Source organism: Molothrus ater, chromosome 3 (genome assembly GCF_012460135.2).
Source record: "Molothrus ater isolate BHLD 08-10-18 breed brown headed cowbird chromosome 3, BPBGC_Mater_1.1, whole genome shotgun sequence".
Taxonomy (NCBI): Eukaryota; Metazoa; Chordata; class Aves; order Passeriformes; family Icteridae; genus Molothrus; species Molothrus ater.
The window spans coordinates 47,703,800-47,722,516 of NC_050480.2; the positions used below are offsets into that span (position 1 = coordinate 47,703,800).

General features: G+C 42.2%; 1 protein-coding gene across 6 annotated transcripts in view; it reads right to left on the minus strand.

Moving 5' to 3' along the window:
• Positions 1-15,077, minus strand: part of STXBP5 (syntaxin binding protein 5) — a 105,694-nt gene extending 90,617 nt beyond the window's left edge. For 4 of the 6 annotated variants that reach the window (XM_036379425.2, XM_036379421.2, XM_036379424.2 and 1 more), the window contains exons 1-2: positions 14,697-15,075; positions 12,784-12,881 (exon numbers count right to left, since the gene is read on the minus strand). In XM_036379425.2, coding sequence (XP_036235318.1) covers positions 12,784-12,881; positions 14,697-14,849 — 251 coding nt within the window. In that variant the 5' untranslated portion in view covers positions 14,850-15,075. Of the gene's footprint in view, positions 1-12,783; positions 12,882-14,696 lie in introns of all 6 variants that reach the window. The other 2 variants (XM_036379420.2, XM_036379423.2) reach the window with 2 other exon arrangements.
• Positions 15,078-18,717: the final 3,640 nt, after the last annotated feature.

Sequence of the window (18,717 nt, forward strand, 5' to 3'; positions counted from 1 at the left end):
GAAAAAGCTAAGGAACCTTTTCTAGCTAACTGCATGGAGATTTACTGTAGTTCTTTGAAGCGTTACAAATCTGAAAGTGTTTCACCTGCAAAGCATCTCTACTTCTTTTGCAACAAAGGACTGTAAAAGTTCCCAATTGATACATTAGGCACTGCAACCCAAAGTCTGAATACTACTCATTTTTCAGACACACACACTCTGTCTGCTCAACCAACACTCTAAACTTGGGTCTGTAGAGAATTAGTAGTCTTCAAATTCACTGTCAGGTACAAGACTTCAGAGTCAGGATAAAAACATTTCAATACCATCAAGCCTCACCCCTCCTCACAAACCACATCCATGCACAAACTCAATCCTCTCAAAGCAGAGAAGAGGAAAGAGTTAAATCATTCACCCCAGATCAGCAGAAATGTAGGATAGTTACATTCCTAGAAACTATTCATGGACAAGGGCTACAATTAATTCTACCAGAAAAAGCACTATACTATAAAGAACACTTGAAAAACTAAGATAATATTTTTTAAGAATTCTTTTCTGACAAAAAGAAACCAGTCACATAGAGATGCTGAAAAATTTAAAGATAAGATTTTAAAGGAAAAGTAGAAATTATTTCTATTACCCAAAAATTTCTAATAAGAAAAAACAGCAACTATAAAAGAAACAATATAATCTCCTTGAATAAAAATGAAGGAAAAAATATTAATAAGTGGCCTGTTGAAAAAATCCAGGATTAAACCTATTGTACTAAAAACCACTGTGACAGACTGATACATTCTAGTATTCCAGTCAAACATCAAGAAAATTAGTACACTGAATGGCATTTATTAGTAGTTATTAAAAAAAAATAGACAGCCAGAGATCTAATACCTGATCTAATACCTAATCTAATCAAATAGCTGTGAGCAGCACTGAGCTAAGATACTTCAGACTACTAAATATGTTTAAAAGTTCTTGTTAGGAGCTGAAAATTACATATTTATAGCAGTTCAGTATCATTCATACAGAATTCACTTACACTGATCATCTTTACATATTGTCCATTAAAACACTAAGACAACGCTAACAAGTATGCACAACTGAGTTTAATTTCATCATACGTGAACTTCTCCCAAATTAACTACAGTTGTATAATTTACAGTTATTGTCTGTACTACAGCAAATAAAGGACAGGTAGTGAATTCTCTGGTATTCTGAAACTTTTAGGGTGGTATTTTTGTAGAATGAACTGTGTGGAAAAAGCTTTCAAACTATGCTTTTAAATACTTTACCTGAATTGCACTCAAAGCCTGCATAATTCAAGTTTGACATGAAATATGTTTTCAGAAATATTTTGCAAGAATAGTCTCTTTGTATGAGTTTTTCTACAGCAAGTGAGATTACACTTCTAGAAATGCCAGTCCATTACTCGGTACATGAAAATAGCAAGCATTAGCAGTATCTTCTTTGTGAAATTGGTTACAATTACTCTAGTTGCACATTGTGACCGCTTAGAAACGGCACAGAGTAGCATTTCTCCTTTAAAACTTACTCAAGGGCATTGTTTTCCTGAACTTGCCCAGCGCTGTATTCGCATTGCAACAGTAACTTCCGCTGCAAACAAAAAAGAACTGAAGGCAGAGAACATCCTCAGATGGCAGTGTGATCATCACACTCCCGTCTGCACAACAGCTTCCTTCATAAACTCACCACTACGCCACTTCAACAGTCTTGGCTTTTTACTTTTTAACATAGCACAGATACATTTTCATCAACTGTTCAGGCATCTCAATTTTTAGCTTTAGTAGCAAAGGTGTTTCCTTACTAACAAACCAGAAAAGCTAAGAAAATAAGTTGTGTCTAAAACATGATAACAATATGAAGTACTGAGTTGAAATTAACACGTGGTTCTGGTCATATGCTATGATATAAAATTGCAGTTTCTAAATATTTTGAAATCAAACTCCACTCTCAGCATTATTTGATGTACTCCTTCTCTCACTGGGAATTGCCAACATAAGGAACAGATCATCAAAAGTCAATAAAGTTGGCAATAAGTCAATAAGTAGCAAAAATGCCACTTCCTCCTTACCTTTTTTTTTTCTTAAATCCAGTACACCATTTATTTGATCTGGAAATTATTGGCAGAGCATTCATATGGAAAAAAAAATCTTTTAAACTGCCAGAGTTCAAATGTCGTTTTTGTCCTTTGCTACTCAGGTAAGGAATAGGATTGTACAAGTTAACTCCTGCTGCTTCTCCTCTAAAATATGTATAAATCAAAATTCCCCCTTTTTTTTTTTTTACTAACCCTTTGACTATTACCATAACTGAGACTATATTCACAATACTTCCATGGACCAAGTCTGTAAGAAAACAGGTATAGCTGTCATATCGTAGGCAGCCATATATATTGAGGGTAATTGAAAAAAAAATTGTGGACCTATACCTCTGTTTAGGTTTTTTTTAAAGATAGAGAAGCACAAAAGTTTAAGAAAATGGTAGCATTCTTTGTCAGTGGCTACTTGAACTCTATTTCCTTTGACAAACAGCCCTTATGGAAACATGGGGACATTACTAACAAGCAATTACTAACATTGCTTTTGACATGTAGGCTACCTGATCTCTCTCCATCCCTGTTAGTAACTCACCAGGATTTTCAAAAAGGCTATATTTTCCACCTTATTATTTTAAAGAATGAGGAGATACACACCATGCCAGTTTGGGGTTTTTTTTGTGATTTTCCTTTTTATCTGACATTTAGGCGTGGCTGTGGAGGTAATCTTACTGCATCAGTTTACTACACAGATTTGGAACATATATAAAAGGGAACACCAGGCAAGTTATTGTTTTGCAGCCCATTCTCCATATTAATAAACATCACTAAAGCTTAGTAACTGTACCTCTAACATCAACATTACAAAGTCCAGTTAAGAATGTTTTTCAACTGTGAAGACGAACATCTGCTCTGTTTAACAAGGTAGTATGACTGGATAGAGCATATGCTAAAAAACTAAGGCACGCTAAAACTATTAATTGAACATTAAGTGATCACAAAAAAAAATTAGTATTCCATCTTTTTCCCTAATGAGCAAGTTGGAAAATGCAAATAGGTCCATCTGCTGCTACTGACTAGGAATCATTGTTACTAGCTGGGAAAGAGGGAGGGCCTATAGTAGAAACTGTTATCAAAAACATTGGACACCAGCTGGATTACCTCTTTAGTTGGCTACTCTTGAAGAGCTACATTTATCATTATTATGTGAACCAAAAATCTAATAAGGTTACTTGTACACATACAGAGTACAAGCCAAACAGTAGCTTCAAAAGGCTAAAAAATACAAACCCCTACTTAAATAATATGAATCACACAAAATAAAATAATAGCTCACTAAGCAGAAGTACAAACATATTGCTTCATTTGGATCTGCACCCTCTCTTTAATTCCCTGGCTTACAAAGTTCCAAAGTTAAACTCCTGTGGAGTTTACATGAGAATACAAAGCAGGAAATATCAATTAATTCTCGGAGAATCCATGAGAGACAGCTCAGAAAAGGGCGAGTTTGATCTATAGCCTTCTTGGTGGAGAACCTAGCCTCCACTCTCCACCAGCACTGCTTGAAAGAGCACTGTGTGGTTTGACGAGGACAGGCTAAAGACTTACGGTGAACTATTATTATGTCAATCCTAGAAGAAAATTAAGCTTCAGGTTTCCTAAATATAAATCAGGTTTTGTTACTACCTTTTTAAGTTGTTTATAAAACAAAATCCTAGACATTTAGCAAAACTGGCAAATGTAACCTTTAATTACTTCTATCAAGCTGTAAACTTCTCTCTGTACAACAGCAATCAAATAATTGATTTGGAAAACTGCAACAATTTGGACTGCCCTTTTTCAAGTATTACAAAATCTGCATCATTATTATTACAAAAACTTCTGGGTTTATGTTTTGAAGAAGCCATCTGGACACAATCCTGAGTCATGTAATCTAGCAGGGTCTGTTTGAGCAGGGGGGGGATGCATTAGGTAACTGAAAAATAAAAAATAAAAAAATCTCAAAACTCTCAAGTAAAAATCTGTAAGATTAGAACTACTTAATCTTAGGATTAATAATACTAAGACTATGGATGGAAGACTATGCATGACCTACTCCTGATACTCAAAAAAATTTTTTACTAATACAGTACTAAAAATCAATCTCAATTCAGCAATTGATAGAGTTGCCTCAATACAAGCACCATCAATAACTACATTTTTTGTTTAAGCAAAGCTTAGGGATTCAAAATACACTGAATCATTGCAAAAAAGTAATATAAAGTGAATAAGTCAAAATAAGTAGTACACAGACCAAGGATGTTATCCAGTTGAGCAGACCTTGACACAAAGCCAGTTTTAGAATTTCTTAAAAGGAGAGATTTTTAAGTGGAAGACAAAATGGTTCTTGTTTGCCTCAGTCTTAAACTGAACATCATTGTTCCAGAACTCAACAGAGTTGAACTCAACAGCCACAGAAAAAGTAATTTCATAAAGGCATTGTAAAAATCACAAGGAATCAGGATTCTGTATGAGTCCCCAGAGGCTGAGAGAGCTGCTACATATTTTAGAAATTTACTAAATAAGGCATTATACCACTCTACCAGTCCTGTCTTCCGAAATATTTCTGTTTCAGCTGTTTCCAAGACCTTCATTATTTTAATGTGTCTAAATTCAGTGATACAAATACCACTGACGGAGATTTAAATTATGTCTTTAGATCTTCACCTGTATTTGCACTGAAAGTCAACAGTGGTGGTAACTTAGAGTGCTTCCTTTGATAAACACGTAAGCTGTAAAATTACCAAGTGCCTATGATAGAAGCATTGACATGAATGGGGTCACTGAGTTATCAGGAATTCTAAGAGGCTACACTTGACTGGCATTAAGTACCAATTACAATACCACAACTGAAACTTATGGGTCAGCAAAACAAGGGAACTCCAAAAGCTGCTGGCAGACAGCACACAGGCAGTGGGTAAGCAATGCAGTTTTGCCTCAAAAGTAACACAGACCTATTCCTCCGGCTGGCAGATGAATTACAAATTACTACATGTTAGAGAACTGCATCTCTGGGAAAGCAGAGTCTTGTCTACTTAACGAGATGAACTTTGCAGGACCAAGAACCACAATTTTTCAAAAAAAAAAAAACAGTGATAAGTTTGATGGTGCAGTTTAAGATAGGCACATTGAGAACAGGAAGAGGAAGAGGGAAGACCCAACAGATTAAAGATCTACCACAGTATTAACTCTCTCAAAACTGTTAGGTACTCCAATATTTTTCAAAATGTAAAACCACTACCAGATAGCTAAGATCAAGGGCAAAGTGAACTGTTCCCAAAAATCCATGTCCTGCAGTTCTGTTTATCTTCATATTGAATGTAATAATTTGCAGGTTTTATTCTGTTTCTCACTGAGCTTCTACATAGATAAGCCAACTTAGTCACCTTAAATTTATTGTGTAAGAACACTTACCTTTGCCTTTTGAAACCTTTGTACAACAAAAGGACCTGGACAATTAGAAGTCTAATGCAGTTGCAAAATTTCTGTCAAGCAAAGTTTTGTTAGCAAGGGTTTGCAACCTTGATTTGTGCCTTCATGCTTTCTTTATCACATCTCAAATCTTAAGCTGCTTCTACTCTTCCAGAAGTGACTTGACTAAAAGTACTCATGTCATCTCCTGCAGCAATAATGCTACTTCAGTTCTAAAAGCCATTCCACAGTGATCAAGAAAGCACAAATCTAGTAAAATGCCAAATTAAGATCTAAGTGAATTGAGCAGTGCATCACAAGTCTGAAAGCGTAAGCCTGGCTCCAGCCATCCAATTTCCTCTTTAGTTTAGCCTAACCTCACCAGGTCACACAATCCATATACCACCTCAGTGTTTCACAAATAGCAAAGTGATACAAGGAAACAAACTATGCTAATGCTACAGTAACCTGCAGCCTTACAAACTTTGCTTGCTGTCCAAATATTTCTTTCCCCATGTTCACCATGACCCAGCAAGTTTGAAGCTCCAAGGCTATATCCATTAAGTTTCTGCTCTGTCAGAAAAATACCTAGAGGGAAGTTTTCATCATAAATTTTTTAAGATTATAGTATGAGTTTTAATACAGTTATACTTCAAGTATTCTTGAGCAAAAGGAATTACTACTAGAAGTTGCATTAGTAGAATCAAAGTATATGTAATAATGCTCCCAGTGAAAGACCTGCTGCTTCCCCACAGCCACAGTTGCTACAGCATGGCCTTACTGACAGTCCCTTCAGAGATAAACCTGCTCTGTCATGGCTTTACCCATGGCTGCAGTCCTTCCAGGGGAGTACCTGCTCTCATGTGGGATTATCCATGGCCAAACACTTTCAGGTGCTCCAGCATGGACTTATCCACAGGCACTGATGTGTTAGTATCCACCTGCTGCAGCACAGCCTTATCCCTGGGCCTCCATCCCTTCGGAGGTTCCTGCTGCTGCATTGCCACAGCCACTTCCAGGTTGTCCTGACTGACACAGATCCAGCTCCTCCCACGTGGAGCCACCCATGGGTCCCTTGGAGTGCAGTTCCCAGCACAGTCCCAGCCAGCCCAGGCCAGCAGGACAGACACACAGCGAGTCCCTGGGCACTGCCAGCCCGGCACATCGCTGCTGCTGCTGCTGTTATCGCAGCGCTCCCAGGCACAGCAGAGCCAGCTGATAAAGCAGCACAGCAGCAGGGAGAGCAAAAACCAGCCACTAATGAGCCCTGGACTCTCATGTACAGTCAGGCAAGCAAGGCTCCTGACAAGCACCTGCCAATTAATAGCTAATCAGCAATTACAGCTATACATCAATCTAGCACATTCCAGTCAAACTTGTCATTATCTCAAATCCTTTGAGCTGCACATTGAGTGTCATAAAGGATTGTTGCAGTTTAACCCCATCTAGCAACTAGGCTCCACACAGACACTTGCTCACTGCCTCTGGTGAGATGGGGAAGAAAAATTGAAAAAGAGAGAAAATTCACAGTTTGAGATGAAGAATGTTTAATGGACAAAGCAAGACCCACCCTGCACGCAAGCAAGGCAAAACAAGGAATTCATTCACTGTTTCTTGTGGGTGGGCTGGAGCTGCCTTCAGGAAAGCAGGGCTCCCTCATGTGTAACACTGACTTGGGAAGACTAATGCCACCACTTCTAACACCCTTTCCCCCTTTTTCTTCCAGCTTTATATCCTGAGATTGACACCATATGGCATAGAATATCCTTGGGTCAGCTGTCCTGGGCTGTGTCCCCTCCCAGCTACTTGTGCACACCCAGGCTGCTCATTGGTAGGGCGGGGTGAGAGGCAGAAAAGGCCTTGGCTCTGTAAAAACCCTGCTCAGCAATAAGGAAAACATCCCCACATTATCACAACTGTTTACAGCAGAAATCCAAAACACAGCCTCATACCAGCTACTGTGAAGAAAACTAACTTTATTCCAGCCAAAACCAGCACACTAAGTTTCCCAACAAGTAAAACCACAGATTTAAAAACAACACCATCCTACTTCAGAACTACTTCAGTAAAAAAATACCCAAAACCAAAAACCCCAACATACAAATATCTCACACTGATATTTCCATAAGGAACATAATCAGCCAGACTGCCTTGCAAAGTCTGAATGATCCAAAGGAGAAATAATTTTAATGGCTATAATCACATCACAACTTGGAAATGCTATTTTGTTAGAGCTTCAGAGAATTTACCAAATTGCTTGAATTTAGTAGTATATATCTACAGCAAAGCTATCCAGATGCTGCAACAAGCACTTAATCAGAAACTGACTGCATAGAACCACATACCCAGGGTTTTGAGCCATTTTGATTAAAAAAAAAAAAAAGTGAGTTCTCAAAAGGGCTGGAGAATGGAAATCACAGAAAACAAGCTTTATACACCCCAAACACATAAAAACTTCAGCCATTTGCTTGCATAAGTCATCTTTTAGTGCTGAAAAGACTGTGGGGAAATTAACAGATACTGACATTCAGGACAATTGGAATCTTCAGGTTTTTAATGATGGAATGATGAACAATCTAATTTTTCTCCTTCCTGTGAACTTGGTTTGCAAAAGGGAAAAAAAAAAAAGCAAAATTTTAATTAAATAACCTATTCTGCTTGGGCATAAAGAGTCAGAAGCACAATTTGGTCTGTGTGGAAGGTACAACACTTACTCTTACAGGTATTCCCTTCATTTTCAATTATTTCTAGTGAAAATCATCTTCCTTTCTAGAACTCTCTCTATCAAGAGAGGCTGAACTTCATGCTACAAATGCATATTTTTAAGGCACAAAACACCAGCAGATATTGTATTTATGTTGGGAGATTATCACAAAACATCTAATTTGATATACTGTCCTAGTTTTGCTATAGAAAAATTAATGTGCAGAAAAATGAAGAAACTTGTTTAAGATGGAGCAGTTTAACAGCAGGGACCAGGAGAATTCCTTCAATATTTCTGCTTTAGCTTTGAAGATTACTCTACCTTATAAAAGCAAATAAAAAAGCTCAGCTGACTATTATTATTAATTGTACAGGGCCCTGGACTTAAAACTTCTGAGGAAGCACCATCTTCAAGGCAAAAAAAAATCCTGAAAAAGCTCATTATATCTTTCTCTAGCTTCTTCAGAGTTTACACACCTCCCTGTTCAGATCACATTAGGCTTCCAGAGGGCCCTCTAAATAGAAGAGCAAAAGCAATGAAGAGCACAGGAGCAGGGCTGTGTGCTCCTGTGGTGCTGAGCACTGTCAGGACGTCATAGGGTAAAGTCTAACTGATTATGCCAAGTTAAACCTTGAGTAGATAAACTGAACTCTAGCTCATTAGAAGGTTTTGATACCTGCTGGGAAAACAAAGCACAGCCAATTATGCACAAAACTTTCTTAAGACCAAGGACTGCATGTCCTACTGTAATGGTTCAGATGTACACAGAAAAGAAGCAAAGCACAGATGAATTTTTAACTACTTGATATCTCACATGTTGTGACAGTGGATCAAGAGGTGAAAGCCACCCTGGTAACAGCAGCTAAACCCCTCCAAGTATGGAGAAAACCAAAGATGCTGACCTGCAGTGACAAAAGAGGCCACCAGCAGCTTACACTGACCAGTTGAAATCAATAGTGAGCACAAGTGCTCCCTGTGGGGATCACATCCACAAAAATCCAGCACACAGGAGAGGGAGCCTCAGGCAGAATTGCCACACAGGAAGCAGGCCACTAGCCAAGACTCACACATCTCAAACAGCTGGAACAAGTATCTCCAGCCACAGCACAAACTCAGAGGAACAACTGGACCAGCATGTCCAGGTGAGTGCCACTACTTGTGAGGAATCATTCGTCACTCAGCACAGTGCTTCTGCCCATGTGTCTACCTCATCCCTCAATTTCCCTTGCAACAGAGAAAACAGAATCCAACAGCTTAACTGTTTTTACAGATCCTAGTGTCAGGAAGAGGGTCACATCAGGCTGCTCAAGGTTTCTGCTCTACTAAGCTCTCACTTTGTAACTTTTCCTTATACACAGTAAACCAAGCTGCTGTTCATAGGTGAGAACAGAACTGAACTTTTGTTATTAATAGCTAAAACTGTTCTTTTTGGGGCGGGGAAATACTTCTTTAATTAAGGATCTGTCTGCCTCCAAACATCTTTGTTTTAAATCTCCTAGCTAAATAAGAGTTAGAAATGTTTCTTAGTAACTAATCAAGTTTTTTTAAATGAATGCAAGGGATATACTGCTCAAGTTAAACCAGTGAATAATCCCAAACTAACTTTCATGACTCATAAGGTTAAAGTTTTACACTAAAAGCAGTCTCTTCCTAGTATTTTTATGGACTTAAAACTGCAGGATCTACAACCAACTGCCGCTTATGGGCATAGAATGGCAAAGTTGCCCCTCTGGCATACTATGTTACCAACTACACTCATCCAGCCTAGAGGCAAAAAATATTAACAGAGTAGCAACTCTACTTCTAATCCCATTAGTGCAACATGACACTCAAAATTTAGGCACTTTCATTTTTACAATTTGTGGATTTATAGAATTCAATACAGTGTTGATGTTCAGTATATTTATCCATTAAGATAAAGAAAGACAACGTCATTTAACTGGCAATATACTTGTAACCACAGATTTTGGTTTTTCAGAAAGAGCTTCAGTTCTATTTTTACAAATAATTTTAACAGTACTGCAAACATTTAGTACTTGTGTATAAGAAGTCACTCTGTTCTTCCAGTAGTGGTTACAGAGGCCTCATAAAGAAGAATAAGATAAGAGTGTGATTTAGAAAACTCCTCACATTAACCTGTTCTGAACAATACTGGTTCAGAATTTAATATACCCAATTTGAAGACTGATAAAATACAGAGAACCTCTGTAAAGAGTCTGATAAATAGTCCAAAGACAAATCAGGACTGTGACATTATTTTCCTCACATATTAATGAAATCTCAAACAGGTTCTTGCTCCTTGATTTAAGAATATTTTGCTTTTAATACCCTTTCCCAAAAAAAACCTAAACTTGTTTCCACATTCCTCAGATTACTTGTAAAGAAAAGCGTAAAAAGATGTACCTGTACTTGAAGACACAAGGAAAACACTAATACCCACCTCCCATTTGCTAGTAGGCAATGAAAGAAACATTATCATTCCTTTACTTCTATTCTCTCACAACATGAACACAGAAGAAAATTAGGACTGACTTCCATTGCACTTTTATGATTTTTCAATGAATTTTATTGACACTCAGTCTTTCTAGTCCACACCTCATTTCAATTAAAAACACTTTTGCAGTAATCCAATACAACACACTTTTGCAGCTTTAAAGAGTAAGTGGATCCCACTTTAATGAACCCTTGCACATAATTTATTATTCATAAAAACCTTAGCGGCAAAGCATCCTGAGGGTTGGCTCTTATCTTTGAGCAATAGAATGAAATAAGCACTTCTTGCAAGCATCACTCTGACCCATTCTTCTCAAACCAGCAGAAAGCAAGAGGTTGTTTTTACATTGGGAATATGTCTGAGTCTATTCCTTCTGCCTGCATTCCTCCATCACAATGAGGAGGTAATCACAGGAGATGCAAATCCTGCAGTGCTGTCTGGTTACAGGGCTACTCTGTCAGCTGAGGGCTTTTAACCAGCTCTTCCAAGAATCAAGGGCTGTATCAAAGTACTAAGAATCTTATTCATCTTCATCAAGTTAGAGGAGCACTAACATTTCAGCATCTGCATGAAACTTCTTCCCTTCCTTTAGAAAACACATTTTCTGTTATTTTCTCACAGTAGTGCTTTCTTCCCAAACAGTCTTGCAATACCTCTCTCAATTATTTAGAAAGAAATTCCTACTCCAAGAATTCATAGGTGTGTGTAGCCATGGATGAGTGCCCAGAAACAGGTTTTGTTGAGTCATCATTACCCAAACTGCAACATCATGTTGCCCAAAATTACAGGTGAGTAAGCTCTAAACAGGTACATTTTGATATCTTCTTTGCCTCCAAACCAAGTTCTAACTTCAATGTCTCTTTTTGCTTTCTCATCTCTTCTACCAATGAGAGTAATTAACACCACCCACACAGAGTTCACTCTTCATTTGAGTCAACTTTATAACCTCTTAAAAAAGAAAATTTATCAAATTAAGTGTAGTTTCAAATATGGCATTGAAAACATTGAATTATTACCCCTATTCCTCATGCTCTTGAGTTAAGAAATCTATAGAGTTCATAATAGAAATGTGGTTTTTCAACTTTTAAAAGTCAACCCTCTTGTGGCAATTAACCTTATAGACAGGGTAGTGATATACCAGAGAGAAACAAAAAGGTCTACTTAGAGACTAATATAAACACCAAAGGAAATTATTAGATTTACCTACAATTTAAAGAGGATTAAGTCAATTTCTCTAGCAAGATGGCCTAAGCCTTCCCCATAATGTTTACAAATCAGTCAATTTCAGGACAACAAAGAATTCAATTCATTCTCTTATGCTAACAAGTAAAGGTTCTGACAACAGCAGTGTGGATTAAAGACTCTACAGGACACCTTCTTTTAAAAATAAAAGTTTAAACACATATGTTGTTACACGGCTTGGATAGTAGCATATGGCTGTGGTACCATATGGCTATAAACATATGGGTAGTTCACTTTTTAGTGAACAAAAAGAAGCAGGGTTACTAGTGCTTTACTTCACAAATTCATTCCACTTCTCCCTGTCACTTGGAAGCTTTTAGCAAGATACAATCCCTGTACCTTTTACTGCCCCCACTTGAATCCCTCATTTGGCAACACAGAAGTAGTAGCAGGTCACTAGAGTATTAAAAAGTTTATCTTAAGCCCACCACCCCAAAAAAGCCCAACCAAAAACCCTACAAAAAAACCCCAACCAAACAAACACCACCTCACCAAGCAGCACAGAAGGTTTCAATCCCAGAGGATAGAGCAGAACAACAAAACAGAGCTCAGCCCACGTCTCTCTTTAGATTTGCAGTCAGCTGCTGTAAATTGTCAGCACACTAGTAACCCTCTACAAGATTTATCTATTACCTTGAGATAATGGCAACTGAGTGGCCGTACCTCACATGATTTACACAACTTAAACTGACACAAAGAACAACCAGAACAACCAAGCCACCCACCAACAGCAAAGAGAGCTTGCTTTACTCCCCTCCTGCATACCTGGTTCCCACCAGACTTCTGAATGGCTCCAGCAGCTGAATCAAGACATCACCTGTGTGAGGTGCATTAAATCCACTTCAGAACACAAAAGGATACAGCCTTAGTGCTCCAGTCTGAGTCCCAATGGCCAGTATTTTCTGAACCGGATCAAATGCCAAGGCTGAAGGTTGGTAGGGGAAACCGTGGCGTACAGTCTAACAAGTCAGAGCAGTGCAGTAACAATGGGCCAAGCAGGATACCAAAAACAAACAGAATCAAGACTATATGTTAGAGAAGAGGATTCAATGTTAATCACAATTCAAAAAGGAACTACAAAGCAATTTAATCACAGACTGAGAAAATCACCTGCCTTACATGAACCAGCCACAAAAGATTTTATAGTCATAATTACTCATTCATCTTTGAGCATCAAGAGACAGTCAGACTTTCTGAAACTTAATTTGAATCTTACATTTCTTCTGTATAAAGACTGTATCAACTCAGCATTTCATTTTCTCATCGACCTCATTCCCTGAGTAATCTTATTTTCAGCTCTAACAAAGACATTAAACTATTAAAATCTGAGATGTTCCTAGCAAGTTTGACAACAAAGCCAGACTTTTCCTCAGAACTATTATAAACTACTAGACTTGCTTTTCTGAGAATCACTTCAATTTCAATCCAACAGACCCAACATGACAGTGCAACCTCTCTCAGCTCAGTAAAGAAAAAAAAATAGCAACTTGAGCTTGACAGAATCAATCTCTCATCTTCTACTTCCCTCAAATAGAGGAAGCAGCCCCAGAATTGACCAAACAAAAAAATACTTCATTGAACAAAGTCAAACCCCCTCAACCATGGGATTCTTTGTTAATATGGAGCTATTGGCACATTAGGTTTTTTGGTTAGCCGAGACTAAGTTGGTAATTGACCAAGCAATAACTCCATTAAAACTTCTCAGGCTGCAATTAATCAGAACTGAAAACATAATGCAAGTGTCACCTACTCTTACTTCCACTCTAAACGTACACATCCTAAGCCATACAAATGCCAGCTTTTCTATTTCTAAGGTTTTAGTTTAAAGCAGAGGTGTTTCATGACCTCATAAACGCACAGCAAGCTTCTGATGTACTCCTTGTACTTCACTGAAGTTGCAGGCATATCCCACAACTTTCTGTATTTCACAACTGAATAAAGTCTAACTGGCAACAGTTCTGCTCTTCTCCACATTCTTCATGACCAACTCCTGAAAGCAGCAGAAATGCCTGCAACACACAAAAAACCGAGGAGAGTCCACAAGCTCATCCATGTCAAGTTAGGCCATGAGTGCACTGCAAAGATAAAAATGACTATTGATATTCCAATCAGCTTTTATTCCTCTTGATACAGCTGGTGGTTAATTCGCTGCATCATTTTCTGAACCGTGCAGACACAAACTGCAGACCGGTATCCTATCACACACAAGCAAATAAATAAACGGGAACTTCGTTTCTAGATAGGATTTGCAATAGCAGCATCACCAACTTGGCAACACACTGCAGTGAAACCACCACGACCACAAACATCGAAAGCCTTTTTCAGGCAAAAAGGAACAGGATAAATGATTTCCAAATAATGCAGAGGGACAGATACCCTGTCCTTCGGGCCCATTAGCAGAGGCTCCACTCAAACGCCGCGATAATCAGATCTGCACCACAGCTAAGTATCAATCCTTCCCCCATCCATCCAACTCTCTCTACGAAGCCCTAGTGAACACTGTCAGGATTACTCGCATGAAAGAGCCTAGACGACGACAAACCCCGAAACTCTCCAAGAAAGATGACTAAAGAAATCCAGCAAGACCTGTTCAGCTACACCCACCGCTTTCTTCCCGTCTTCGCCCCCGAAATAATCAATCCAAACAAGTAAACAGGAGCAGGCGGGCAGGCTCGGCGAGGTCGGTACGGAGGAGCAAAGCCCGCAGCGCCCATCGCGGCGGCGCGCCCCCTTCCCCGGCCGCCCGCCGGCTCGGGGCTGCAGCATTCATTCACCTTGCAGAGCTGGAAGTGCTCGGACTGGAGCGTCTCCTGGATTTCGGTCTCTCGGTTCCCCGCCTGCTGCTGCTGCGCGGCGGACGACGCCGAGGCGACGGCAGAGACCGCCGTCAGGCCGTCCAGCACCTTCCTGATGTTAAATTTCCTCATGGTCCTCGGCGGCGGCGCTCCCGCTGCCCCGGCCTCGCCGCCGCCGCGCTGTCACGGCCGCGCCGCCCGCCCCGCAGGCGGCAGACGAGCCCCCGCCGTGGAGGGCGGTGCAGGGGCGGCCCGCGGCCGGGGGCGCCGCGCTCCTCCTCGTCCGCGGCGAGGGCGGCGAGGCGTCAGTCCGGCAGCGCAGGGGCGCTTCTCATCGGGGCCCGCGGGCTCGGAGACGGAGACTGGAGCCAAGCAAAGAGGAGTCGGTCAGCCCACCGAGCGCCGCCACCGCCGGTCCCACGCTCGCCGCCCGCGGCCGCCCCGCGCCCTGCCCGCCGGGGAACGCGGCTCGCCCCGGGCCCGGCCGGCCCCGCCCGGCCGCCCCTCCCGCCGCCGGTGCTGTGCGGGCTGCCTCGCCTCGCCTCTCCGCCCCGCGGAGCCTCCGCGCCCCCTGCACGGCCCCCTCACATCGCGGCGGCCGCCGCTGTCACCCGTCCGCGTGCGTGCGCGCGTGTGCGCGCGTGTGCCGGTGCCCTCCCGCCGCCGCAGCCTCTCCCCCCGCGGCTCAGCTCGGCTCAGCACCCTCCGCCTCCTCCTCCTCCTCCTCCTCAGAGCTGCGTGTGCCGCCAGCCAGTCACCAGCGGGGCTTCTCCCGGCTGCTGCCAGCGCCTGCCGCCGCCCGCCCCCACAACCATCCTCCTCCTCCTCCTCCTCCTCCTCCTCCTGCCGCGGAAGGAGCCTCGCCCGCCTCTCGGTCGCTCCCCCTTGCCTGACAACGCGGAGCGCAGCGCAGCGCCCCGGGGAGGAGGAGCAGCAGCAGCGGCGGCGGCGGTACCGCGGCGCCCGGCCCGGTAGCGGCGGGGCGGCCGCTCATGCGCGCTGCGAGCGGCGGCGCCCGGATGTGGCGGAGCCGCTCCCCCCGCGCCGTGCGGGGGCCGGGGCGGCGTGCGGAGCGCGGTGGGGCGGCCGGGCCGAGCGCTGTGCTCCGGCAGGGCGGAGGCGGCGGCAGGTAACAGGTGGTGGCGGCCAGAGGCTGCCGCGGGCAGCGCCGTCAGCGCCGTCCCTGCCGCCGGCGCGGCGCTGGAGGCGCTCGACGGCTGCGGCGGAGCCGGGCCCCGCGCGTGGCTTCCCGCGGGAGATCCCCCGCGGCTGCGCCCCGTCCCGGGCGGCGGGGCTGGTGCGGAGCCGGAGCCGTGCCGGCGGGTCCCGCGGCGGGGCCGTGCTGGGCAGAGGCGGCCGCCGGAGCCGGGACAGCGCGGAGCGGCGGCGGGGCTGCGGGCGAGCCCGGAGGAGGGGCGCGATCCCCCCGTACTGCTCACCCCGAGAGCCCTGCTGGCTCTGCGGGCCCGGCTCGGAGCGCTCGCTGTGCCGCTGGACAAATGCTGCGGCCGAGCCGCCCAACACTGCCCGGCGGAGTCACGACCAGCTCTGCCATCGCAAGGCGGGCGCCGGGGTTACGAAGGTGCTTCCATTCATTTTTACGGCTGCAAAACCAATTTAAACAGGTGGTACAGAGCCAAACGTTTCGTTCTGATAGCCCCTGTTATAGAGTATTCTGTATTTGCTTTTATTTTTCTTTTACTGCGAGCTTGCAGTTTGGGATAGTCAGTGGTCAGGCGGTAGATATTATTCCGTCTTAGTTATGTTTCTTTATTCATGAAGGTCATAATTATTTGTGTCTCGTTATTGAACTTCTTGTCAGCTAAAATTAACTGATCAATCCCTTTTGGAGGGAAAACTTGTAGAGATGTGAATCGGGACGCTGGCTCACATTTCCTAGCCTCAGCATGAATGCCTTAGCAGTAGAAGGCTATGCAGGCTGGAAAATGGTCCTTTCAGGTGGTATTTCCAGCCTGATGGCCAGGCACTCTGTGTTAGCCCAGTGTCCAGTGCCGTAGTGCTCTGAGGGATGAGCATAATCCGAATGCAGTGGAATTGCTACCATGCAGCCATCTTCATAACCTCAGAAGTAAAAAATCCCACAAACTCTTCTTAGACCTGTAAGTTCTTGTTAATTTACAGCTGTATTGCCAGCAGGTATATGATATGCAAGCATTTGAAAGAAACCAAGACAGTTCACATATTCTTGCAAAGTGAACTTACAGAGCTGTTCCTTGCATTACTAGGACAGAAATGTTGGACATTTCCTGAAATCATCTTGGTAAAATGTGAAAGAATGCTTCCAAAGATGACAAAAGTCCTAGGAAAAAGAAAGAAGTAAATTTAAATGAGGTTCAGTAAATATCTGATGTGAAAATCAACTTAATTTTAAGAGATGAATATGATAATTATATGATAATTATCTGGAACATATTTTAGCTAACTGTGTATAAGTTACAGAAGTAATGTCTATTTTCCCATCTATTCACATATCCTTATTATAACACACTGAACTGGGAAGGAAACTGGTGGAACTTGGCCATGTTTGAATGGTGAATATAAGCTGTTACAGGTAAAGACAGATACATATATAACTTTAAGAATGTAAGTTATAGTCCCTTTGAGACCTTCTGTTCAGTATGTTCTAGGCCAGGCTCTGCAAACACTCCTAGATACAACTTTGATAGTACAACTAACCTGATTTTTTTATAGGAATATAAATCACAGCAACAACCCCCTCAAAACTGGGTGACAAATTAAAGGACATTAAAAGCTCTCTTTCTGCATACTGCAGTCTCTTTTTCTTACTTTCTGTATACTTGGTCTATGAATGCATTCTTTATTTGGACTGTACATTTTTAGAGGAAAGATTAGATTTGATTTTCAGTTTACATTACTGCCTAAGAGGAGCACTTCATTATTGCAACCTTGTATCGATACATGAAAACATTGAGACAAGCGATACAATATACACTTGGCTGGACCAACACTAGTTCCTCTCCCTCATGCTTTCAGGTTAATGACATTCAAGGAATCCGTGTTCTCTGGGACTTCAGCTCCTCCTGTAAAAATGCTTCCAAAAATTTTCGCCAGCAAATTAGTGAAAAAATTTGTTGTTTTCACTGGGACATCAGTTGGAACAGTAAAAGGCCTTTTAAAATTATAGTTCAGTAAATATCCTCTTTATCTCTCAGAATTTAGCTGCTGTATTTGAGAGCTTCTTTGGGCCCTCCAGCACTTACACAATAACCACATCCTGTTTTACAAACAAGACCATTCTGCTTAACTTCCTTCATGCTGCCCACTCAGACCTTCCAGCCTCCAATGTCAGAAATCACTCGCTGGTTTTATACCCCAGTCCAAAGCCCAGTATCTTGCACAGCTGGACAAGAAGCAGTCAGACCCAACTAGTCTGCGACGTTGTTGCACTCAACTATGACAGAGTCCAGCTGGGACAGAGCCAGTGTTAAATGTTCACAAGTTTCTTAGGCCCCAGCAGTGCTGTGGAAATCCCTGCCATCAAATGAATCCACATGGCTTATGTTTTCTTTGCCTGTCATTTCTTACTGATCTTGTTATCTAAGGCTGCTAGAAAATGAGGGAGGGAGTCACTTGCTCATTTCTTGATTGATATTCTACAGATACCACATAAACAGCCACTGTTCCTAATAGGTATCTGAGACAATGGGGCATGAAGTGTTCTACCTGTCAGTGCCCACAGACCATTAGTTAGTGTAGGTCAGATTTGTTGAGTCTTTTGCCTCAAGGTACTCACAATAACTTCACAGATGACTGTAGGGTCCAGTCATCACTGTGCTTATGAGCCTTCTTGGTTGGTTTTTGAGGGGTTTGGTTGGTGGTTTTTGTGGGGTGATATATCACCAGTGTTACCTTGAAGAAGAAAGGAGTGATTGTAGTCCCACATGAGCCAGAATGAGTAAAAGCCCACCCAATTATAGTGTATTCTAACATTTGTTGGAATAATCAAGAGCAGTGGGTA